General features: G+C 39.7%; 1 protein-coding gene across 1 annotated transcript in view; it reads left to right on the top strand.

Moving 5' to 3' along the window:
• The window catches only part of TGFBR3 (transforming growth factor beta receptor 3), a 109,043-nt gene extending 84,515 nt beyond the window's left edge, over positions 1 to 24,528 (top strand). Inside the window, exons 8-17 of the mRNA XM_030953894.1 lie at positions 1,032 to 1,221; positions 2,395 to 2,711; positions 3,361 to 3,510; positions 5,317 to 5,448; positions 5,698 to 5,865; positions 8,463 to 8,762; positions 9,228 to 9,348; positions 13,335 to 13,370; positions 15,347 to 15,454; positions 21,630 to 24,528. Coding sequence (XP_030809754.1) covers positions 1,032 to 1,221; positions 2,395 to 2,711; positions 3,361 to 3,510; positions 5,317 to 5,448; positions 5,698 to 5,865; positions 8,463 to 8,762; positions 9,228 to 9,348; positions 13,335 to 13,370; positions 15,347 to 15,454; positions 21,630 to 21,748 — 1,641 coding nt within the window. The 3' untranslated portion in view covers positions 21,749 to 24,528. The remainder of the gene's footprint in view (positions 1 to 1,031; positions 1,222 to 2,394; positions 2,712 to 3,360; positions 3,511 to 5,316; positions 5,449 to 5,697; positions 5,866 to 8,462; positions 8,763 to 9,227; positions 9,349 to 13,334; positions 13,371 to 15,346; positions 15,455 to 21,629) is intronic.
• Positions 24,529 to 25,121: the final 593 nt, after the last annotated feature.

The following is a 25,121-nucleotide window of genomic DNA, read 5'->3' as shown; positions in this document are numbered from 1 at the left end:
ATAGTAATGCTGTGACTGTAAGAATAAATGTATATGTATTTAGCTTTGGTGTGAATGAATACATGTTAAAGATGCCAAGCTGCTGAATACATGTTTGTATAATACCACTGAATAATTTTGAACTTTCTCTCTAACACTGAGAGATAGTTGTTCTATTCCTTTGACTTGCCTGTTTGGACAAAAAAAAATTGAAATTTTACAAAACATTTACAGTAAAATGAAAATTAAGTGGCTGTGTGACTCATTTATTTAATAATTTAGCATGTTCATTCATTAGGTCAGCATGTGCATTTATGAGTTTGCTGTATCAATGTATTTGTGTAAAATTTGTATTGTTAATTAATTTCTAAAATCTTTTCATTTACAGAAGGTAAACGTTGTTTTTTTAAGTAGTCTGGCCATGCATAAATGTGCATGCTTTCACTTACTGCTCTATTGAGTGTTTAGTTCAATTGTGTTTAACAAACTCAATTCTTTGGAGGAGGCACAGAGCATTTCTTGGGTGAAGCTCATTCAAACACAGCCTGTCCTTGGTGCCAGCTGACTTACAGCGTTAGCTGCTATCAGCTCTACTTCATGAGCATGCTTTTTGCCTTTTTCAGTAATGCTCATTTGAACAAAGGTTTTCCTTTATCCATCTTAAGTAATGCTCTAATCCAACAAATTCGGAGACATTTGAAAATTCATTTGTCATCTTGAGTTCACTTCAGGAGTAATTTCAGATCATTTTTGAAGAAAGTATGGCCTTATACAAAAGGCTGTAAATATGTCTCTGTCTCGGTTAGGGATGAACAGTTTCTGATTTACTGTACCGCAGGCAGAGGCTGAGAGGAAGCAGGGAGTTCTTTTCCATCTGTGCAGCAGTTATGTGCTTAAGGTGGCAGGGTTTGCTTTATTTCCCAGGTGTCCTCAGTTTGCTGTTATTTAGTAGATTAAAACAGAATAAAAAACCAGGGTTCAATCAGTGTCACTATTCCATTGTAAGTATCCTTAAGTGGTAAATCACAAACCAAGTTTTTCTTTATTTACAGACATCAAATAGTATTGGTTTTGGAAAAGAAACAGAACGATCCATGACTATGAGTAAATCAGTAATACCTGACCTTCCCTCATCACATGAGAGTTTGATCAAGTGGGCTTATGAGCATAATTATAGTCCAGTTATTTCCTACACAAAAGCACCTGTTGCTAACAGATTTCATCTGCAACTTGAAGATATAGGTAAGTTTGAAGATGAACTTTTAGCATATAGAAAAAACATGTGTTGTGTTTCTAGGAATACAATTGAATGGTGTTTTCTCAGTTTTGAAGCTTTGGTTTTGGCTGTTGCACTTCTTCTACTGCTTGTCATCAAGAATGCTGGTAATATATATGACTGATGGTTGCAAGTAATAATCTGTGGCTTTTTGATTAGAAAAGTCTAGGCAAAGTTATTTCCTGAAATTTGGTGGAATTAAATGTTTATAGTTTATCCAACTTGCAAGACTTCATAGCTGATGGTACCCAGTGTTCACTGAAATAGATGTCAGCAACTGGATATCTTGTTAGTGAATAAATCCAGCTTAGATTTTTTTAGTGTGTTTTTTCCAAAAGTATGAGCATAGTGTTTCCTTGAGATGATTAAATAAACATTGAAACTGTTTACAGACATGAGTGGCTTACCAAAAAAGTCTGAGCAAACAGAATAAATACAACTATTGAAAAAGGAATGGGTATTTGGCCAAAGTAATTGCTAATGTGCGTCCATTGAAGCTAGCAGAGTAGCATCTGTTTTTCTCACTAATTCTGAATTTCAACCACTAAAACTATTGTTTTACAATTTTGATAAAGCTTATGTTTACATTCTTGTTATCAATTGCACTCTCATGGGCTCTGTCCTCAGCAGTCACATGTATAAGCTGAGAGAGTTTCCTCATTTACTCACTCTAAAGTTAGCTCTTATTTAGCTTCATTCTGGTTATATAAGTAGTTTCACAGCAGTAGTGACTGAATTTCTGATGGGTCAGATAGTGGAAGAATTTCACCTAATGATTTGCACTTAGGCTCTTTCAGCAGTACCAAAATAGTATATTTGATGAATGTGATGCTTCTTTAATCTCGCTGGATCTTTGACATATAATAGGTCCACTTGTCAAAAGTTTATTTTCAGCTCTTGGTGAGAGAGATTTCTGACAGGGACTAAGGACACCAAGATTAGATGCCTCAGTAACAACTAAACTCTTAGTTGTATAAGTTGTGACTACTTACCTGAAGAGTGCAAAGATGCTGCTTTTAATGGCCTTCAGGAGCTCCCTTTATGGATTTTTTTTGTATGAAAACTATTAGTTCAGGATACTTTTTAATAAAAATATCTAATAGACTAATGTGGATTTGTTTGGTTTTGGTTTTTTTTAGAAGAGATGAATGATGAAGAAGACCATTCCCTTCCTCCAGAGCTGACAGAATTGCTGGGTGCTAACCCACTGCCAGCTCCAAAGAATACTGATGGCCTGACTTTTCCATTTCACATTAACAGAGGAAGACATGACACAATGGGAGAAGAAATCTTCCCGTCCAGGCATTCAGTAGATACATTAATAAATCATGACTTTGGGCATTCCCTCTCAAAACATAAAGAACCTGAAGAAGTTCAGGGCAGTGCTGATATGGCCCTGTCAATAAAGTGTGATGACAAAGTTATGACAGTAGCTGTAGAAAAAGATTCTCTACAGGTTGGTGTGATACCTTATTCTCAGAATTGGGGAGGCTTTTTTGGACAGCCCATTTTATTTGCATTTTGATTGAAAAAATAAACATTCGAAATCCTACGGCCATCACCACACAACCCCCCCAAAACAGTTTGGTGAGATCCACTGTGGATCTTCTTTGCCATAACTCAGAATAGTGTTTTCTCTTCCTAGAAATCTGATGGTTTTTAGAGGGATTTCTGATTGAAGATGTGTACAGTTGGTTCTGTCAAAAAATTACTGTACTCAGCCATCAGTCTGAGTTTTTAATTTCCAAAGAAGCTGCTTTTGGTAGCAGTGTAAATAGATCTAAAAATCTGTCTTTACCATCTACCAGCTGATAGGTTGCTTGTGTCCATTTGTATTATGGAAAAGAGCCTGAAACAGCATTTTAGCTCATTTCAGACCAAACAGAGTCAGCATTATTAATCAATAGATTAATAATGAACCTGTTGTTTCCATTTTTTCCATGTTACATTTATTCCTTGTGTGCCATGTGTACCAGCATTTTGCGAGTGCCCTTCCCTGGCTTTCAGTACAATGAGCTTCCCTTCCAGCAGTCAGGCAGAGTGCTGAGCTGCAGTTCAGCAGGAGCCCAGTGCTGCTCAGCCCTGACAAAGCTGCTTTGTTGCAGGCCGGTGGCCACGCCCGCCCCGAGCTCTCGCTGCTGGACCACTCCTGCAAAGCCAGCATGAACGGCACCCACTTCATCCTGGAATCCTCACTCAACAAGTGTGGCACTCGGACAGCATACATCTTCAACAAGATTGTCTATTTTAACTCTGTGAGTACTTTGCAAAGAGGATCCACCTTCTGTACTGCGTGTCACAGTAATACAAGGAAGCCATTGCAGTTAGCTTTAGTCTTAGCATAAAGGAGGCATCCTGATCCTTCCTGCCTAGCTCAGTTGCAGCCGCAGTCCCTGCATTCAAGGAGGTAGGAAGGCTGCACATTCAGTATGCTCCAGTGGTCAGTTAGTATCCCAAAGGAAAACAGAGGAGTTGAATACATTTTACAGCACAGCTGCCCTTTGGGGACCATCTGTACCAGTCTGGGAGAAGTTGCACTGGTGTTCCCTGTGCAGCTCTGATCATCCATGCATAAGCAGAAAGACATTGCTGTAAAGAGCAATAGGAATGAAGTTTTGTAATTGCACAAAGCACCACCTTTAAATTCATACCCTGAATCAAGTGTAGTCTTTTTCTTCTAAAATTGTGTGTGAAAGAAAGCTTTTAAAATGTGAGGAAATGACATTATATATATATATATATATATATATATATATATTATTTTGCATGCTTTTCTCCTGCAATTTGAATTTATATTTTTTTAGCAGTTGCTATACATAATGAAGGGACTCTTGAGTACTTGTATGTGAGTGGTGATGCAAAGGAGCCCAGTTAGGTTGTAATCAACTGCTTCCAGATTGGCTCAGCTTATGAGCCACAGTACAATGCAGATATTCTGGGTTCAAAAGTAATGACATGTTTCTCTTGCTGAGCTTTCCAGTACATAGAAGTAACTTTGGCAAATGATGGAAAGCCTGTGGTCCAACCCAAACACAGCTCAGGCAATCTGATCTGACCTTGCCTGGTTAAAACTGTTCTATGCTGGGGAGTCAGTAGCACCTAACTTTAGAAACAGTCCAAACCAAGATAGAATCTTCAGCAAGTGACAGAACAGCACAGGTCTGGAGCTAAACACTCTCATGGTCCCTGTATTCTCTTATGGCCCAAAGTAAAGTAGTTATTTACCTTCTCTCCTTTCTCCATCGTGTCTTTTAATAGTCCTGGCTATACACTTGAACTCCACATGATGTATGGGATTGTTCAGAATTTGGGAGCATTTCTCCTAAAACACAGACACCCTGCAGTGGAGTGTCAAAGAGTGTGTGTATGTCATTTTTTAGCAGTTGTTTTAAGTCTAAGAAAACAAAGTCGAAATCCTGAGAGGGAAGGAACTAGCTGAGAAGCTGCAAGCATAAAGAGGCAGAATGCAGACCACTGGAAAACAAAACCATAACTTTCCAGGTGAAGAAATGAAGACATATGAAAAGGATGATTTAAAAAAAAAAAAGAAGGGGAGAATTCAGTGAAAAAAAAATGGGAGGAAAATGAGGAAGTCAATATTATGGCTTTGGGTGTACATGTCTGAAAAAAATTGCTGATGACTGAAGAGAAAATCCTTTAGTGACCCTAACATTTTTAGTGATTTTTTTTTTATGAGTACACTAAGGAGAACTGCTAGCAGCAAAATATCTCTTTAGAAAGCCATTTCTTTTTTCAGTGTTGGCTATAGTAATACTAGAAATAGAATAGGAATGCTGGGCTGCTCATTCAGACACCAACACCCAGACTGGTGTCCTTCTTCACTGGCTCTGAAATCTGGACAAAAAATCAGGCATTCTTTAAATATAAGCTGCATACCCTACGTGCTCAGCACAGGGCTGTTCAAGACATGCTTTCACCATTTGCTTAGCTGGTGCTCTTCTTGTGGCCTTTGCATTGTTCTGAAGAGAACAGAAAATAACAACCACGAGAGTGCTCGGTTATCACCTAATCTAATTTGTTTGCTATCCCTCTCTGTGCAGATTGTCATTCAGCTGTCAGCACCAGCTGAAGGCAGTGGCTTTGAAGATGAGGACATGGAATCAGGTGATAATGGATTTCCAGGGGATGCTGATGAGGGAGAGGTGCCTTTCTCAAGCTGGCCTGAAATAGCGGTATGTTACCCTCGGTTTTGCACCTGACAGTGAAGAAATACCTATTGTAATAGGCCTTTCATATGAATTACATTAATTGTCTAGAAATTAATTTGTCTTTTAACACATTTCTTCTCACTACTGTTTCTTATGACCCTGTTGAAGACTTGCACTAAGTAGATGTAGTGTGGGTGGGCCTGTATTGTACATAAGAAATGTGTCCTACCACTCCTGACTCATGATGTTACTGTATTTTTTTTCTCATTTTAGTTTAATTGCACACTGCACCAGCCAGAGGATGACAGAGGCATTTTCTGGCCTCCTGAACCACACATCACCAATGTGACCTTCAGCATGGATCTGTACAAAACAGATTTATTCCTTGCTCCCTCCCAAGGACTCTTCTCTGTTGCCAAGAATGGGCCAGTATATGTAGAGGTAACAAACTGAAAAAGACTTCAAACTAGCAGACGGGTTTTGCAAGGCTGTGCATCTGAGCTAAATCTGTTCTTGTCAGTTAAAAGGTTTTGTTGGGCAGCTGGTTCAGGCCTCTCTGATGCCTGCAGAGAACAGAAACTGGGGGATAAGAAGTAGGACAATATTTTGGGTAAAAAACCCAAAGGATTCTTGCGAAATGGATGAATTTAACTTACAAGGTAGATTGGTGCTTCCTGTTAAATCTGGTTTTCCATACCAAACTTTAAGGTGGTTTCTGAGCTCAAGCTCCAAACAGGCATGTCCTGATGGGTTCATTTTATTGTGTGTCTGAACCACCTGAAAGATGTGGACATGCAAAAAAATTATTACAAATGTGTGACTTTCATATGCTAGTGTTCTCAAGTTGCACAGTCAATACAGATTCTGTTCTCTCTCCAGTCTGCTTTAAAACATCAGTTATAATCCTTCTGAATGCCACCAGATATGAGATCTAATAGATTTAGATAAGTAACACTAAAACAAAATCAACAGCTGGGTACCTTTGACTTCAGGTACATTTTGCACAATATTTCCTTGTGTTGCTGAGTTGCTTATGAAATCTGTGGAATTTCACACCAATACAGTCAGTATTTTTAAAGATAGCTATGTGAACAGAATTTTGGTTTTTCAAATAGTGGTAGACCTTAATAAATGCAGCTTTGGCAATGAAGAAGTATTGCCAGTTTCTAGGTAGGTAAATCACAGGGTGTGAGCTATGGGGTTGTAAGAGCAGGAAAAAGCAGCAGTGCTGTGCTGTGTTTCTCTTGCCCACGTCAGTTCCTCTTTGGGAGCCCATGTTGCACATGATAAGCACAGTGACCCATTTGGTGCAGTTTTCTTCATTATTTCAGGGTCCTTTGTAATTTATTTTTTCTCTACCCAGTGGAAAGTACTTAAGACAGCTAAAGCAAAAATAGTCTGTCACACTCAGTTAAGAATTTTTTTATAACAAACCCTTAAAACCATCCACTTCCTTCATTGATTTGGGATGAATCCCCCTGACTCTGAGCCTGCTGGAGCTGTTTATTCAGACAGATGTTCTGATTTCTTCATCACCTTTCCTGGCAAAAGCCTTTTTATTCTGTTTTTCTTTCTTGCACAGTGGAAAACATCATTTTTGAACTTCGGTGACTCCATTTTTTAAGACGACTCTAGGGCTTTTTCCCCTTTTTTGTTTCTCTTTTGCATTTATTACTAAGAAAAATATTTTTGGGTTTTGATAAATTCATATTTGGTAAAAATTCTGTATCTCCTTTTTCCTTGTTTGGTATGGGGTTTTTTTTGTGTTTGAATCTTTTGGATTCTGGAGTTTTATTCTTTTTTCTCTGCTGTCATTTTCTTACCATATTTTGATCTTCCACTTTCCTCCTGTGTTTCTTTTCTTTCCTTGAGATATCATTCATCTTTTTATTTAATTAACTGTAGTATGCCTGTCCTACTTTCCATAATCTCTTTTTTAATTAGTTTACACCATCAGCTTGTTTCCTGACAGTATCTGTGGCTGACTTTTGTTCATCCATCTTTATTTGTGCTCTTTTTAGAAGATAGTCTTTCTTGCTTAGATGCTTCAGCACATCCCTTCATCTCTAATTTAATTGCTGCTCACATAAGGGAGAGAAGAAAGGAGAAATGCTTTTATTCACAGTAAAACTCCTAACATCCAGAAATTACTGCATAGACCACACAATTTGGCAGGCTCTTCCTTAAAGATACATGCAGCACATATGGATTAAATATGCATATAAGGCACATTTCTTCTAAGAAGATTTCTTGTTTCATTGGGCAGTGTTAATGGTTGGATAAATGCTTCTGTTGTTTATTAAGAGCAACATGCCTCATTTGTTACAAATTCCATTTATTTTTTCCTTTGAATTATTCTGTAGCATTTACTGTCTGCATTCCAGTCCAGCTGAGCAACATCAGGGCATTGGAGGCTTTCAGTCTTAATTATTTTTCATAAAAGAATATGAATTTCAAACTTACAATAAGCTAAAAGGATCCTTTCACAAGAAATGACGGCTTTTTAGGAGGCTCCCTCACCCCCTCCAGCCCAGGAATGCCTCCCACACGTCAGACCATGACCTCCTCTCTGCCTTTGCATTCCTCTCTTGCCTGGGGGTGGATTCTCTGTTGTGTCTGTTGCCTTTTTTTTTTTCCTATTTTCATTTTAATTTTGAACAGATACAAAACCATGGAATTAGTGATTGATTTCCATACAGCTCTGTTGTACCCTGCGTGTCTAAGGGAGGCAGTGCCATCTCAGGTGGCAGACACAGACATTACTGTGTGTCTTATCTGGGGAGGGATGGTTTCATCTGCTTTCAGAAAGATAAGGGATTGCTGTATTTATGCATGGTTATGCTATTAAACAGCTGCTGGTTTTGAAACCACAGATTTTCTGTCTCTCAGTTTGACAGTTTATCCTTAACATTTAGCCTTCAAAATACTTCAGATTGGAAATGGCACTGGAAAACTGCTTAAAAATTGTTGAAAATATTAATGAAATGTGAACTAAAAATGTCATTTCTGAAATTTTACTGTCTCTTTCTTTAATGCAGGTGTCTGTGACTAAAGCTGACAGAACGTTGGGCTTTGCTATTCAAACGTGCTTTGTTTCCCCGTTTTCAAATCCAGATAGAATGTCTGACTATACCATTATAGAAAACATTTGTCCTAAAGATGAATCTGTTAAATTCTACAGTATTGAGAAAAAGAATTTTCCAATACCACATGCACAGAAGGACAGAAAAAGATTTAGCTTTGTGTTCAAACCAATGTTCAACATCTCACTGCTCTTTCTTCACTGTGAGCTGACTTTGTGTACAAATGAAGGCAAAGATACTCAAGCACTGCCAAAGGTCAGTAATTAATGAAATTTATCAAAACTTCTGATTTAGATAAAAACAGTGTATTTTTTTATCTGAACTCTCAAGGTAATAGATAGTTTTCTGTGGAATTGTCTAATGAACATGGTATCTCTAGGCTCAGAGTTTTAGTAGATAAGAGTTATTATACTGTGCATTTTGACTATATAATTTGCAGTTGCTGTTTAAATTTCTTTAGGTGGCTACAAATAGAAATTGCTTTTTATTGCACAAGTGGTTCAAGTTTATCTTTTATATGCATATGCAAAGCACAAACAATGTTAGCTTTAATTTCCAAAGACATGCACTGTATTAGATAATACTGTAATCTGATTGCTACAAAAGATAAGGTTGTTTGGAGGTTCTCATTTTTTGGTAAATTGTGTAGGGTAAAACTGGTTATGAGGCAACTGTGCCACTGGCAGATGGGTGACTCTGACCTCTGTTCTTTGCACTCAGTGCATTCCTCCTGATGAAGCTTGCACCTCTCTCAATGTGGATATGATCCTGGCCATGATGCACAACAAGAAAACCTTCACCAAGCCCCTTGTTGTAATAACACATGAAGCAAAACAAGAAGGTATAAAAATGAGCTTGACCTGTTTGATAATGCTATATATATATAGAATATTGTGTAACATACAGTCACTTGAAATGAGGGAGCATGTGACTTTGTATAATCTTGTGCTGGTGCTGTGTCTGTAAGATGTTACTTGTTAGGACATTTCCCTGGCAGCAGTCATCAGGCCAAGTCACAGCCATTTTTAACCACATTACTGTTCTCTGGACGTGTGGGTTTGCTGAGCATTGAGAGAGGAATACTCAAAGTATTACAGAATAACATGGGTTTTGGAAGTATGAATGTAGCAGTAGCACTTGGAGCAATTTCTTGTTGCCCAGAGATCAAAGGCAGTCTTCTGCTCCCTGCTCTGTCCTTTATTTATTGTGCTTGTAAATATAAATTTATGAATAATAACAATAGAATCACAAAGTATTGAGGATCTTAAAGCCTGAGAAGTTTGTAAGGCAAAGAGGTGGCCCCTGGAGACTCACTACATTCTTAAACTATGAAGAGCAAAGGATAGTATGCACAAAGGGGCTCCACTTTGGTGGGACTTGTTTGATTATGTCATCTTTCTTGGAAAAAAAAGGAGTGTGGTTAGTAACTGGTTGAAGGAGTTGGAGAGGCTGAAGTGCATTATGAGCTAATGCCAAACATCATGATGGGACCTTATTCCTGTTTAAGAATATGTCCTGTGAGTGATGGGAAGTAAGAACTGTTCTCAGTTTCATTTAATTAAAAGGTTTTTCTTAGTAGATCACTCTGACAAGAGCATCAGTCATGTTTTGATGCAGTCCTGGAAGAAAATATGTTCATTTATATTTTCTTTTTGTATTTGCATTGACATTTCAGAAGAAGCTTCAGTGGCTTCCCATACGCATCAAAATCTTCCAGTGGTGTCCAAAGGCTGTCTGACCTCTGGAATGCTTTTCAGGGAGCATCAAAAGGGTGGTGATCAGGAGTCCTTTAATCTCTGGTTTACAGTGCATGCTGTTAGTCTTTGAACAATTTAAAGTTCAAATACAGCATTGCTAGGGAACATAGACAACAACTGTTTCTGTCTAACTCTGCAAGTCAGCTCATATTTAGTTCGGAGGGTTTTTAACAAAATCGTTAATACAGACCAAATCCACTATGACTTAAAGTCAAGTATTTGATCTGTTGCTGTTACAATTAAAACTGTGCTTTGGGCCTGATTCTGGACTCCCATTTTGCTCAGCTCTCATATTATTTGAGTAGATTTTCAATTGGGAATGAGTAAATCCTGCAAGTGAAATTCGTCTTTCACTAAACAGACTCGTACTTCAGCTCTCTGGTCCTTATGATGTGTGGAGCATTGTGCACAGCTCCCAACTCGGGCTCCACTCAGAATGTTGTCTTTGTCAGAGGCACAAGGTCTCAGTGTGCAAAGACAAGCTAAATTTATAAAGATTACTTACACGACAACAGTGTGATAGAGTATTTTGTTGCATTGTGGGTGATTTGGTATAATTGTAGGACTCTTAGTGGAAATCTCCCCAGCATTATCCCAGCTTTCAGGCAAAATACAAAGTGGCACATTAACAATGTAGCTTTGTTGGTATGCAGTTCTGCAGTGAATCAAACCCCTTTCTTAAAGCCAAATGCCATTGTTGGCCAATACGTGAACCTAAGATTTGGAGAAGAAATTATATCACATTATTGAACAGGAGAATTTACCTCTCAGAGGTGAATTTTCTTTGATGTGAACAGAACCAGCTTTCACTATTGCAAACCACTCTGTGTGAGGTACTGCCCCTGGTTCTCCTCATCAAGCCACATGTGAAAGTCATGGGCTTGACATTTCAAAAGAACAAACTGGTCATTGCAAAGGTGGTTTTTTTCTTCAGACAAGCTTATAACTGTCATTGCCTGTATTAGAAATCACAATACTATATCTAAATGAGAATTTGCAGTAGGTCCCAATGGAAGTGTTTAAAACCTAACTCCATTCCCTTTGCATTCCTGCATTTCCCCATGCTCTGTCCCACTCCTATGAAAGGCACATGGATGGCCATTTATATGCTAGGAAATACATGTTCTGTTGAAATAATCTACTAGTGTTGTTCAGATTTTTGCTAGTGTGGAAACTTTAGATTATTATTTCTACAGCAAAAACAGGTCATAGAAAGAAGGTCGAAAGGGTAATTAACAAGTGCCTCTATCCTACAAAGGTATAGGAAGTGTTGATAATTCTAAAGGCTGGCAGCACTTGTTTTTAAACTAGATGGTTTTTGTAGAGGTCAGTGATTCTCACTGCTTCTGAGTTGCTCTGAGCAAATCACAATAAAAGACATTTAAGAACTGGATGTCTGAAGAGAATTGATAATGAGCAACACAGCTTATCATTAGCTGATTTCATTTTCTCTGTGGAAGGGCCAGTGATAGAAATAGCATGGAAAATTCATTTTCCTCTCAGCTCAGAAGGCATTTTCTTGGCACTTGGGATATGGCAGTGGAGTGTTTGGACAATCTGACAGTGCCCTTACCCATGTTTGTACTTTTCAGGCCTCCTTGGTTTCAGTCCAGCCCTCCTTGCAGATCTTACATTCAGTTACATTTTTGCTGTTATGTGCACTTGATAACTTTCCAGATTATTTGTGCATATACCACCCCACACAGCCTCTATGTCCTCACCTGTTTCCTACTACTGTTCCACTTGTTTTGGACCATCTGCCAAAAGCGATCCGCAAGAGATACTCACGTGTTAGAACAAGACACAATAACACAGTTTAAGGATAAAATGCTTTTTGGGTTTTATAGGCACATGTCTCTCAGGACCTAATGGTCTAAAGGATATTGCTGGAAGTTTGGTGCTGCCATCTGGGTTTTAGAAGTTAGAAGCATAGTCTTATTTAAGAACACTTTAAATAATTGAATATATTTATTTTCAGTATTCTTGGGCTATTATGTTTGCATTGAAATGAATTAAACTATTTTTTCCAATTGCTAAAGATACAAAACCAAGTATTGAAATACAGTCTTATCAAATCCTTCTACATCTGTTGCACTGATCACACTCAGATATGCCAGAATATAAATGAAATCCCTGAGTTGCTGGGCAATCCAGAATCAAGCTGCAGCTAACCAAACAGGTCCCTGGGTCTGAAGCCAGAATCTCTAGCTCTTCTGCTTGAAGTGGCATTCTTGGAGAAAGATAAGAGATGCCAGTTAAGAAAAAGGAGGGGAAATTCTTAATTTCTTAAACATTTACTTGTCTCTTTCTGTTATGGGGTGATATCTTTATCACTAAGATGATGATATTTGATATTCTTGCCTAAAATAATATCTTTGATCTTTGAACAATACCTATGAACTTTTATTTCTTATATATAAATTTTTTAACTTGCCCCCGAAAAAAAACAACAAAAAGGAAAAACAAACAAACAACAACAAAAAAAACCAACAACAAACCCACACAAGTTAGAACTTCCAAGACTGAATACTGTGTAGGACTCAGGAAAATGGGTGAATCAACACATATTCATGCAAGTTGGACAAAGCAGTATGTATTGTGCTATAAAACTCACTGATCTTTAATGAGTGTGTGCTTTTGTGTGTGTGTGTGATTCAGTGTGCTGGTATGTCATGATTAGTGAGTGGTCAGATGAATGTAATCACCTTAAGACAATCTTTGTTCCTTCACAATCTGTGAACTTTAAGAGTTCTACAGAGGGTAACCAGAGTTACTGTGTGTCACGGCTGATGACATCTGATTTGGGAAAGGTTGCAGTGTATTTGCCAGCAAAATATGGGGTGCATGAACTATACTGTAGATGGAGTCCCTTGAGGAATAATTAATATATGAAAAGAATTTTTCTGAGATGAGTGAGATTACTGAATTTGGTCTGCTTTTCTTGAAAATTCATGGTTTGCAGAAATTACAGTTAATGTCTTTCTGTCAGATCAGAATCTGCATAGTTTGTAGGCTGCATGTGGAACTCTATCTGATTAATGTTTTGTGCATTTTCTTCCTTTTAAATTAGATCCTTCCCTTCCAAAGCCAAATGTGAGACAGCCACGTAAGTAACTCTTAAAACAGCCTCTTTTCATCTTTAAATGTTTGTCTACAAAGCATTAGATAAATTAATTCTCTTCAAGCTTTCATAAGAAGTTTCAGTGTGTGCCTGTTGAATTCAGAGACAAAATAGAATTCTGGCTGTATTGTTGATTGAGAGGCTCCCATCAGTGTTCAGGGGAGGACTGTGACCTTTTGTGTATGTGAAAAACAGGTTTGGGGAAACACTCCTGAGAGTCTCAGCCCTAGCAAGTTCATGTGCTGGTGTGTGTGTTATCTCCCCTCTCTGCTGGGGCTGCTCCTTCTCAACAGCAGTGTGAGAGCAGCAGTGCCATCCCTCAGAGCTTCTGTGCCCTACGTGTGTCCTGTTTCAGCCTCACTCCTGTCCTGCACCACAGCCCCAGGTGCTCGCTTAGATGAGATCACTGCCTTGATATGGATTCATTTCTTTGGTTTTAATGTTATCTTGGTGTAGTGAATGAATCAGGGTCGATTAGTGACCCAGAAGAGGAGAGAAGCAGCACTAGAAGAAAATAAATAGGAAGGTGCAGATGATGTGTAGCCAAAAGCAAGAATGAATGGAGAAAAGGGAGATTTAAAGAGGAAGTGCAAGGAAGGTTTTTCTTCTGCTCCCGTCCCTGTGTCTTCAAGACTAAACTTGTTCAAAATAGCAAAGGTGGTGAGCAATTATGCTTCTGCCACTTCTCCATGCAACTTTCTTCTCTCCACTGTGTTTCTTCCTAAGAGGAGAGGACACTGACTGGTGCCTGGTGGAAAAAAATGTTGAGTATAGTCTTTTGTGTTTGCATTTGAATGACTAGAAGTAGCCAAAGGAACCAGAAAGAGTCTCATAGAAAAAATGAAAGAAAACCCTTCTAAGACACTATCTGTCAGGTGTTGTATATGCAAACCAGGTCACAAATACCCAGAAATGGGTCCTGAAGGCTCTTGCCAACAGGAGCTGCTGGAGACGCTTTTGTCAAAAGAGGATGAGGGATGTCCTTAAGGGCATCTGTTGGATGCAGGATGTGTAAAGTGAGGGTGTTGGTTGTGTCCTGAGAACTGAAAATTCCACTGAAGGATACTACTAAGATCCAGTCAGCTCATTTCCTGGCCAGCATAGTCAGTGAAATGTTATTCCTTGGACTAAGCAATTTTCTGCACTGAGAGATATTAAAAATACTAAAACTAGAAATCAGTTTTTTAAGAAGAAATTTCCCTAAAAGATTGCAAAATGATTATTAATTTTTTTAGTATTTCTGATTATCAAAAATAAAAACACAGAGGCCAAAAATGTTTCTGTTTGGATGATTAACACTGGAGGACAATACATCCAGGAACCAAATGCTGTTACCCTTGAAATGGTCCTACAAAAGGGCCTCTCCCCTAGAAAGTGATTTATGTGTGTGTGTGTGTACTTCTATTTTTGTGATCTGGAATTAATTTCAGTTATTGAAAGCATTGCCAAATGTGAAAAATAATTGTTTCTATTTATGTTTTCGCTGACTTTTTGCTGGCATCTCTTTCCTCTTAACAGCAGTTCCGTTCTCCACCTAGATTTCAGACTGAACTTGAGGAGATGTAGGGGAAAGTTTGTTTGAATGTTAGGCCATTTAAATGAAAAGCATTTTTGCCAAACATTTCAGCCTTTTTAAAATGCACTTTAAAGATAAATGAATACTTAATTGAAAGCAAGTTATTAACAGCCAACCAAAAATGCTTAAATTTTGCGACATTTTCAGATTTGGGTGTGCTGAGCTGGAGTTTTACTTTGTGATGTGGAATAGTTGGTTGGACTGAAGCCACTCTGAAAGCATCACTTTAATTTCCTTGATGCAAATCTGTCAGTCAGTTTCTCAAACCAGTGCTTAGTTAACTATGAAATTTCAAAAAGCTTTTCCATGCAAGAGTTGGGGTGAATTTCTGCAGGATTTCTGCCTCTGAAATAAGCAGTGCCTGTGTTTGTGTTTCCCTGGGCAGCGGTGCTGTACGGGCTGGACACACTGACAGTGGTGGGCATCGCCTTTGCGGCGTTCGTGATCGGAGCCCTGCTGACCGGAGCGCTCTGGTTCATCTACTCGCGCACAGGTACCACAGCCCCCTGCACAGCGAGGGAGGGAGGGAGGGCAGCGAGCCACCACTGCTCATCCTGGCCTCTTTTACTGCCTTGCTCTCTTTTCTTACTCAGGAGTTTTCCAGCAGCTCCTCCCATGAGCCTCTATTGCATATCAGCCCAATGATACCCACCCTTCCCTAAAGGGAGATGTTACGTGTTATGGTTTAAAATTTGCTTAAATAATTTTAAACACAAGTCTTGGAAAATCACCTGGGACATGAGTAAAACTGAGTATTCCTGGCTTGTGTGTTATCATTAGTAACACCTCTATATTTTGAATTAGTTAATATTTCAGTTAATGGATCCCTATTGGTTCCCATACTACTTTTGAATTTTTTTTTTGCAGTTACTACATTAGGCTGATGTGTACAAGACATGGGCCAAATGGTTAAGAAAATGCTTTATCTAAACAGACATATTCTGAGTATAACTAGACTTGAAAATTTTTCTTGAGCCTTGATTACATGGAGTTTTGCCACAATTATTTATTCCTTCATTCTTCAACTACTATTTTCAATTGCTAGAAGTCACGTGTAATCTTAATTGGGTGCAACCAAATACTTAGGAATGTCTCTGAATTGGTGCAGCCTCTAATCACAGATAATTTTCCAGTGTCTCAGACTTTTTTCCCATGCTAAACTAAATTAGCAAAAATGGAATACTGTATTGAAAGAAAAGGGCGTTTGGGGAGCTTTCTGTTGCATGGCCCAGGCAAGGACTGGACCCTGATGGAGCCTTGATTTCCAGCATGTGACCATGGCTGCTTGTGGGTTATGGGGTGTCTCAGGATCCTTAGAGTATTCTGGGCTCCCAGCTACTTCTACTTTAGACCTCATGAGACCCTACCAAGATCTGGGAGGTGGGAGAAATGTGAGGTTAATTACTCCAAGCCTGTGCAGCTCTAGAGCACTGAAATTTGCCTGTAGCCCATTGCAGGGTTTTTTTCTGGCATCTGAAACCTCATGGAAGCTATTTAGGAGTGAGAATCCAGCCCTGTTGGGTCACAGCTTCTGTAAATATTATGACCTAGAAGCTTATGTTAATTTGGAAATAAAAACTATGGCATTTTTTCCAGTTGGCAGTGCAACAATTTTTGTATAAGCAGTTTAATACTTCTCAGTGCATCAGCTGTGTATGAAACTTTTTTGGAACTGCAGCAAACATGGAAAATTTAAAGGTTGTGATAATATGTATAAATTTTATAATTCTGTCTCCTATAAGTACTGAAACATTGTGGAAGAAAAGTAAGTGCTATTTCAGTGAGTAAGTGGGAAGTTAAGTAATTCCCATATCAGTAACCTTTATTAAGAAAAAAAATTTAACTAGTTGTTAAATTAATATCTTTGCTCCTGCATTTGTGGAAGTTCAAGTCTGTATTCAAACACAGAACCGTCTATAGACACGTTGTGTGTCAGTAGTTAAGGAACACTGGGAAGCCAACATGATAAATCCTTCATCAACAGTTGAACTTGGACCAATCCCATTAAAAGAATTATATTAGTGAAGGACATCAGTCATGGTGACCACATACAAGTAGTGAAGAAGGCAGCTGCTCTGACTTTGTGCTTGAGAGATGAAAAGAAGTGGAGAAAAAGGTCACACAAAAAGTAGTAAATGAATATAAGAAAGAAAGGGGACACTGTAACTCACCAGATTAGAGAATCACAGAAATGATAAAAATTATCTAGGAAAAGTCTTCTGGTTCAGATTTTCAAAGGATTGTGAAAGTGCACCTATGTTCCTGTGCACGTAATTTTTCTGTGCATAGTGTCTTGTATCTACAAAACATAACTTGCAGCAAAGGCTCTGGCAGGCACAGCCTCTTAGAGGACAACTGCTGTGGCAGACAAGATAATCCAGCTGCAGTGGAAACATTTCAGAGCTTGCTGCAGGCTTTTATTAACTTGAGGAAGGGAAGAAAAAAAGATAATCCAAATTTCATCTACAGAGTGGCTGTCTTTTGCCATTAGAGAATTTATACATTGCTGAATCCTGTTCTGAAATCGCATCTTTTTTTGTAAGCAGTACTGGGTTTCCAGCACATGGTTTAGACGAAAGGTTGGAAAATATGAGTTCATTCTAGAGCTCTCTTTTGCTGATACTCAGAGCACAGATAAAAGCTATTGCTGGTAAAGAATGGCAGCTTGGGATGTGTGCAGTTATTTTTGTTGCTGTAGCGCTATGTGCAATGCAGCAAAAGGCCGCCTTTTTGCCAGTAGTAAGATTTGCTGATACAATTTCATTAGTGTGTCTCTGCTGCTAACAAAGAAAGTGTTATGCGAATGAGCTCTTCTGGTTGTATTGATAGGCCATCAGCATTAAAACCTCAAGCAAGTGATAGCAGAAAGGAACCACAAAATAGGTAGAATTTTATCTCCAGATATTGAGCAACGATTGTTGTGTTGTCATGTAGGGCTTTTGCTAATTTCAGTCATGAAAAATTTCTGCCAAAGCATCACAGCTGTGCTTTAGGAAATTCTAGATTTTCTGAAGCAGTTTGACATGCAGTAGAGATGTCCTATGATACACAGGTAGTAAAAGAGAGAAGGAAAGCTAATATCAGAACAACAGAGGAGGAATTTTAGCTGACTTGTCTGCAAAAAGACTCAGTACTTTTGATCTTTCTCTAGTCAGTTAAAGGGCACAAAAGGTGTTGGTGCTGCCTGGAGAGCACCCAAGAACTAAGGGAAATACCAGACATTTGCCACAATTAACCTCGTTTATCTAGGGGCCTTGTAAAGAAGCAAAATTTTTGCGGTGTACATGAATGCAGAAACTCTTCATAATTTAACCATATAAATATGTATCAATGTAATATGTGTCTTAGTAGGGTTCACTGAGTATGTTTAGGAGAGACAGGCACAATCCTGATTAGTTACTGTGACCGTTAAACCTTGTAAAGTGTGTTACAGAAAACATCCATCCCTGCCTTCTCTGAGGAAGTGCGCTTCCCTTCTTTGGGCTGTGCTGCAAATTAGGAGGATAAAGTGTTCCAAAATCTGAGAAGTTAAAAGTGTCCCTCCTCCCCCACTTCTCTCCCTTTTTTATGAGATCTGATTTAAACTAAACTGACATAGCAACCAATTATATTTGGCAAATGGAGATAGAAAAGCAAACATGCAGACTTCCTGGACAGGGAGTACAACTGGCAGCTTTCCTAAGAGTGAATAATAAAGTGCATGTTGTCGTGTTCAGATGGGTAAAAGCTTGTTTACTGTCAATAGATGAGATGTGTCCATTCTGAGCAGTTTTGGTTCAGTAACATGAGATACATGAAGCTGTTTACATGAAAAAGAGAGATAGAGAATGCCTCTTCAACGATTGTTTACATTTCTTTGTCCTTTTCTTGAATACTCTTTTATAAAAACCTTTGCTACGGTTTAGCTAGGTGTTGAGGCAATAAAATACAGGAAAAATCAGCCAGTCCAGATGTAGTTGCTAGGCTGTGTGTTCATTACATCACTGTGATTTGGATTTTCTTTTTTCTTGAGAACACTGAGAGAGAATTTGTTATTGTTCAGGAAGTGATTGTGGTGCATCAGAGCTGCTGATGTGCTCTAGAAATGAGGTGCTGCAGAGGCCATTACAGTGGAAGGAAGGGGCCTTCCAACCCAAACAGAAGGGAGGGTGCCTCCTAGGACACTTTCCAGAGGAGCCAGGAGAAGAGAGCGAGCCATTGGGCTTGCTGGGGACCGTGGCACTGCACTTTCGCTTTACCATAACATAAAATCAGCGTGTGTTTGGCTTATAAATGAATTTATGTTTAAATGCATACAGATTGTACTGATGTGCTGAGGCTGCCCAAAGCCGTGTGTAACCATGTGGTCTGTTAAACGGGTGACAGCCGAGCTGCGGGGGAGGCGGGGGCCGGGGGCCCAGCCGGGGGAGCCCCGCGGCCGCCCTTCCTCTGCCGCCCTCACTCCCGAGCGGCTTCTGCGGCGGGGCTGGGGCTCTGCAGCCCCCCTCGCTGCCTCCCGATGTTTGTCTCTTGTTTAGTTTTAATGAAAGGGAGTTTGCTTATCGCTGCCTTTATAAATATATCCTGTAGTACAAAAGGAAGGAAGACATGTACACAAACAACGGGAGGAGAAGGGAGCAAGTCAGGAGGGGAAGAAACATCCAAACAAGGCTTATGAAAGCCTGTGCAGCACGATGACACATACTTTGATTTGATACTGTTTATTCTGGGGGTTGCAAAGCCACTTCCAAAGCAAGTTAAAGCTGAAACTTGTTTTTTTTGCAGATGACTGGGGGTAGATTCTGACCGGCTGCCTGTGAGCAGAAATCCACGGCTCGTGTATGAGCTACAATAGTTTTCTTAGACTGGGAAAAACAGACTCAAAATCTGCTCACTAGAGTAAAATGCTGGACTGAATGCTGACTTTGAAAACAAGATCTTCACATCTTTTTAAAAGTTTATTTGGCCTCCTGAGCAGTGTGGTTTAGTAGTTTAATTTGTTGTTTTTTCTGTCCTGTCCTGCCCCTTCTTTCCTCCCCATTCCTAAACCAGTGGGGTATAAGGCAAGAGCTGTGTGTTGTGGGGCCTTAAGTGCTCTTCAGCTGTGGCTGTGGCTTGATCTAGCAGCGCATCTGCTGGTCGCCATTGCACAGAGCATTTGCAACCTCTGCTGTGAGAAATCCTCAGATGTCCCTTGTTTGTTTGCAGCACCTCTGAGTACTGAGCAGCCTGCAGAAGGATATTTTGTGGCCCGAGACACAAAGCGTTAAAGGCGCATTTCCTCTGCAGCCGCGTTCCGAGAAGCTGGGCTCTGGCAGCTGGGCAGCAGCACACAGGGCATGGGGATGTGCCAGAGCAGCTCCTGTGGGAGGAAGCTGGCTCGTCCTTGCTCTGTAACCCTCTGGATGCAGGCTGTGCCTCCAGCCTTCAGCCTGTCACTGAAGCAGTCACGGGGAAGTGGGATCTCTACCAAATCCTGAACATGGAAGAAAAATTGGAGTGTGCAGACCTGACCCATGGGATCAGGTTCTGGATAACATAGGATAATGTGGAGCAGGAGAGCTGTGTCACCATAAGCTCATGAGGCAGGAGATGTACTAGCCTCTGACTTTTCCTAATTGCTCTGCCCATGATTCCACAAATCATTTCCGTCTTGCTGTTTTTCTGGGAAAGCAGCTGTGCTGGTGCTGGCTGCCACAGCAGGTCTGCAGCTCAGGCAGCAGCAGTGTGACTGTTGCTGCACTGAGATCACAGGTTCACATGCTGGAGATGAGCTCAAGGGAGGGGGCAGCTACAGTGCACATTATATAAACTTAAGTCTTGCCATCTGTTTTGAAGAGACTATTTTGTAATATTGCTAAGGTTACGGACTTGAGCACTGTAACTTTAAAGATGCCACAGTTACGGTTTCCCATGTTGCCTTATTATGATCTTTGAGGCATTACATGGCATAATTATTATTTTCGTGCTTAGTTGACAGCTGGATTTTTCCTTTCAATCCCAGCCACAGGTGCAGAAGGGTTTGAGGAGACCCCAAGTGCTTGACTTGACAATCTAAATAGTGAAGAGGTTGTTGAGACATGCTCTCACTACAGGTTCTAAGTGCTGCACATATTGTGGTAACTACAGGAAAACTTTCTGCATGTTTTAGGAGTAAATCAAGTCAAGCTTTCAGGATAGCCTGTTGTTTTCTACATGAAGAAAACTGGCTGTGTCTCAGGATACGTGGTGTCCAGCTGATGGAAGAAGATTGTTTTGAGCTACACTTTTAGTAAATATGCTGCTCTATAAACTGGCATCAAAACTAAGGCCTACATTTCCTGGCCTTTTTCCTGGAAACAGCAAAGCTGTAAAGTGTCCGAGTTGTGTAATAGGACCCATTTTGAGTGACAGCTGACAACAGAAGATAGACAATGTTGATCTTGGCAGTTTCCATCACTGCTTGTAAAATAAATGCTCAAGGAAACAGTGCTGTTATTTTCCCCATGTGCACAGCAGTGCTGAGGTGCCAAAGTCTGGTAACATTTTCAGGGATACTCCAATTAAGGTCTGTTACCCAATATGTTGATTGCATGGGAAAACAAACCACCAGAAGAGGAAGACTGGGAAGAAATGGATTGTTGTTTTCTATGAGAACATTTTCAGTTTCCCTTCTCCTGACCCCACTTTTTCTCTTGCCTGTCCCTCAGGGGAGACAGCGGGAAGACAGCAGGTCCCTACGTCGCCGCCAGCCTCTGAGAACAGCAGTGCAGCGCACAGCATTGGCAGCACACAGAGCACCCCCTGCTCCAGCAGCAGTGCCACCTAACCCAGGGACACTGCCAGCGAGCAGCACAGGACTGTGGGGACATCAGACAGCAGCTTCTGAACGTTGAAAGGATTGGTTTGGTTGCTTCTGGAAAAAATAAGGAGGGATTTTTCTATGGGGGGGAAAAAAAAAAAGACTGATTTTGTTTTGGGGAAGCCACTGTGTGTGTGTGTAAATGAGCACACAATGCATGAGTGAACATGCCTGTTGGATCTTGTTAGCGTGTTATGCTACATGTGACAAAGCTACTAATTTTACAGTACTGCAACCTGTTCTAGGGGTCTGTGGGCCCTCAATGTGAAATCTTTGCCAGTTTGGAAAAATGCTGCTTTGTCTATATGATTTTTTCCTTTCCCTGAACCTTATCATTGAGGTATTCATTAAGGGAATTCAGTCATAGAATCACAGAATGGTTTGGGTTGGAAGGGACCTTAAAGATCATCTAGTTCCAATCCTCTGCCCTGGGCAGGGACACTTTCCGCTAGACCAGGTTGCTCAAGCCCCATCCAATGTGCCTTTGAATACTTCTAGAGATGGCATATCCACAACTTCTCTGGGCAACCTGTTCAGTTCCTCACCACCCTCACATTAAAGGGTTTTTTCCTAATGTCTAATCTAAACCTGCCCTATTTCAGTTTAAAGCCATTACTCCTTGTCCTATCACTACATAAGATAAGAACAAAGGTGAACTTAGGTCAAAGGATTTCTCTTTTTCTGAGCAAGAAAGCATCAATGTCAGATCTCCGTGGTAAATAACATTTTATTATTCAGCTACATTTAGCCTCTTATGAATAATCTTTGTTTTTTCAGCTTACAGCTACAGCATCTCATTTGCTTTCCTCTTGTGTTTGCAGCTTCAGGTTTGTTCCAGGTATTTTTGTTATAATAGTCATTGATTTAGTAATTGGAAAAGAGCACACTTTAACATTCCCTCTCTTGTTTTACGGGCCAAAGCTCTTTTATAAGAGATTTTTTGATCTGCTATACCAAAAACAGGCACACACAAACATTAAGACAAAAAATGGTCTTATGCACTAACATGGATGGGTGTGTACCTTTAATGGCAATGTCTTTATGCAAATAGATCTATATCTAGGTATACACAGCCTAACCACTTTACCAATTGGAAATCAGCACAGCATTCCTTCCATACATAAACATATAATCCATAAATATATTTATATATTAAAAATTTAAAATTGTCTTTTCAGTTTATAATAGATAGATAGATGAGCTAAAGAAGTTGATTTGGTTCTAATCTTTTAGCTAGCCTAAATTCTCTTTGAAATAAGAGATGAGTTTGAGGGCACAAGGAATGTACAATAGTGCCTGTTTGTATGCTAATCTCTGAAAATAGTTGTGCAGTTGTTTGTGTCAAACTGTTGTATGAATGTTATGATTGGATAGTCCCAAAGTAGTATCAGAATATGCAAATGGAAGAAGGGTACTAATTGTCACTATTTTTAGTGTCATTGCCTTATCTTCACCTTCAAATTGATGCAAAATGAAAAGCAAAAAAGACACTTTTAACATGTAATTGTTTCACTGTTACTTGCCACTTTGTAATGTGTTCTACTGATCCGTCTTTGAGGAAGAGAGAGCATTGTTTTCCTCTAAAAATGAGATGAATAACTTTCATTAGTTGTAGTGAAGGTTACCTGTGTTCTGCAAGAGAGGAAGGGACTTCATTACACTCAAGTGATAGTCTGCTCTGAAGTCTGAGCTGCAGATTTATTGCTGATTCTACACTTGTGCCTTGCTGAAGCCAGGATGGTCCAAGTTCATCATATGCAAAGATTTAAGTGCCCAGGACCAGGCAGAGTGTTACTCACTTTAAATCAAATCTGTTACCAATCCTGCAAACACCTATGCAAGTGAGTAATTGCATGCCTTGTCCTCACTATTGGAAGCACGTGCTGGACTCGAACCAGGGCTGGTCTCGGTGTCTGTGCAGGCAGGGGGGCCTTAGAGTTACACATGCAAAGAGATTTGATGCTCCAGGCCAGTGAGCAGGCCTGGTGACGTGGACAGGGTGTGATGTAAGTGTGGTTACCCCTGCAGAAGGGTGTGCAGGGTGGCTCTGCTCCGAGCCGTGGGGAGGATGAATGTGCTGCCTGTGTGGTTGAAAAGAAAGCGCTTTGCCTAACCTTCAGCAGAATGTATTGTTAAAGCATATTCTATGTGTAAAGTCTTTAAAGATGTCTTCAAAGAAGACTAGAGTCTTTAACTTCAATCATAGCTATATTTTACTACATTAAATTTCTGTATAAAGATATATTTAAATGTTTTAGATAAATGTAAGTTACTCTATATGAAACGTTTAATTTCAATTACTGTGAAATTTACATATTTTGTAAATTCCTTTCCCCGTTTTAACCCTTTCCTTCCTCAGATATTTTATTAAGTAGTTTCTCATAGGAAGTATTAGATTTGGTTGTTGGGATGGACAGGTTGAAAAATTCTGTGTAAAATAGATAATTGTATATTTTTGAGAGAAACATGCTGCATTATCAATATTTTTATCAAAAATTTAATCTAATTTTAGAATAATTTACAGATTTATATATACCATCGGATAAACCAAAAATATATAAAGGTCAAAGATTTGATTTGTTGACTTGTGTGTGAAATACAGTTTAAATTAACTGAACTTGGTATACTCAGCTATTTAATTCAGCAGTTTTAATACAACTGAGTTAATTGTCTGTTGGAGTTTACCAAAATGGCACGATTGCTTAGCAGATGGAAGAGTCATTTCTGCTTCAATAAAGAGAGAGAACGAAACCCAGTCATTCCCAGTGAATAACTTTATAACAGAAGTGTGCAGTGCTTTGCAGCAGCTGCTAAGCTGCCCTCAGCTCAGAGCCTGACACAGCTCTGGTTTTTCACCAGCCATTTGTCAGCACTGGCAGTCTCTGTGTGTGGTGTGGCAGCTCTGAATGTGTGACCGCTGAGGTGCTGATTCCCACCTCTGCCCCAGGGGTTTCACCATGCTGGGCTCACATGGCAGAGCCCTGTGGGGCCTGAAGGTCTGGGAGACTCTGCTGTCCCAGCAGAGGCTGTTAAAGCAGGGGTTTGGATGGATGGAGTCAGTGTTAATTTCAGCATGATGGAATCAACTGCAAAGGAACTTCTTATGTAAGATTGGGAGGATTGGGCTTAAAATGGACACCTTGTGCCTGTAAAAGCTATTAGGATACTTAAACTCCCCAGTAGACTGCTTGTTCTGTCATGTGTTGTCTAATCACTAACTCTAACATTTTACTTTATTTGGTTTTGGACATTTCTACATTTGTGATTCAAAAGATCAGATCTTTCTGTGTTAGGCTATTTTTGTAGCATTTTCCACATGAAAATGGATTTTGCAAAATGT

Source organism: Camarhynchus parvulus, chromosome 8 (genome assembly GCF_901933205.1).
Source record: "Camarhynchus parvulus chromosome 8, STF_HiC, whole genome shotgun sequence".
Classification (NCBI taxonomy): Eukaryota; Metazoa; Chordata; class Aves; order Passeriformes; family Thraupidae; genus Camarhynchus; species Camarhynchus parvulus.
Note: the sequence above shows the minus strand (reverse complement) of the source record. Positions and strands in the feature narration are given on the sequence as shown.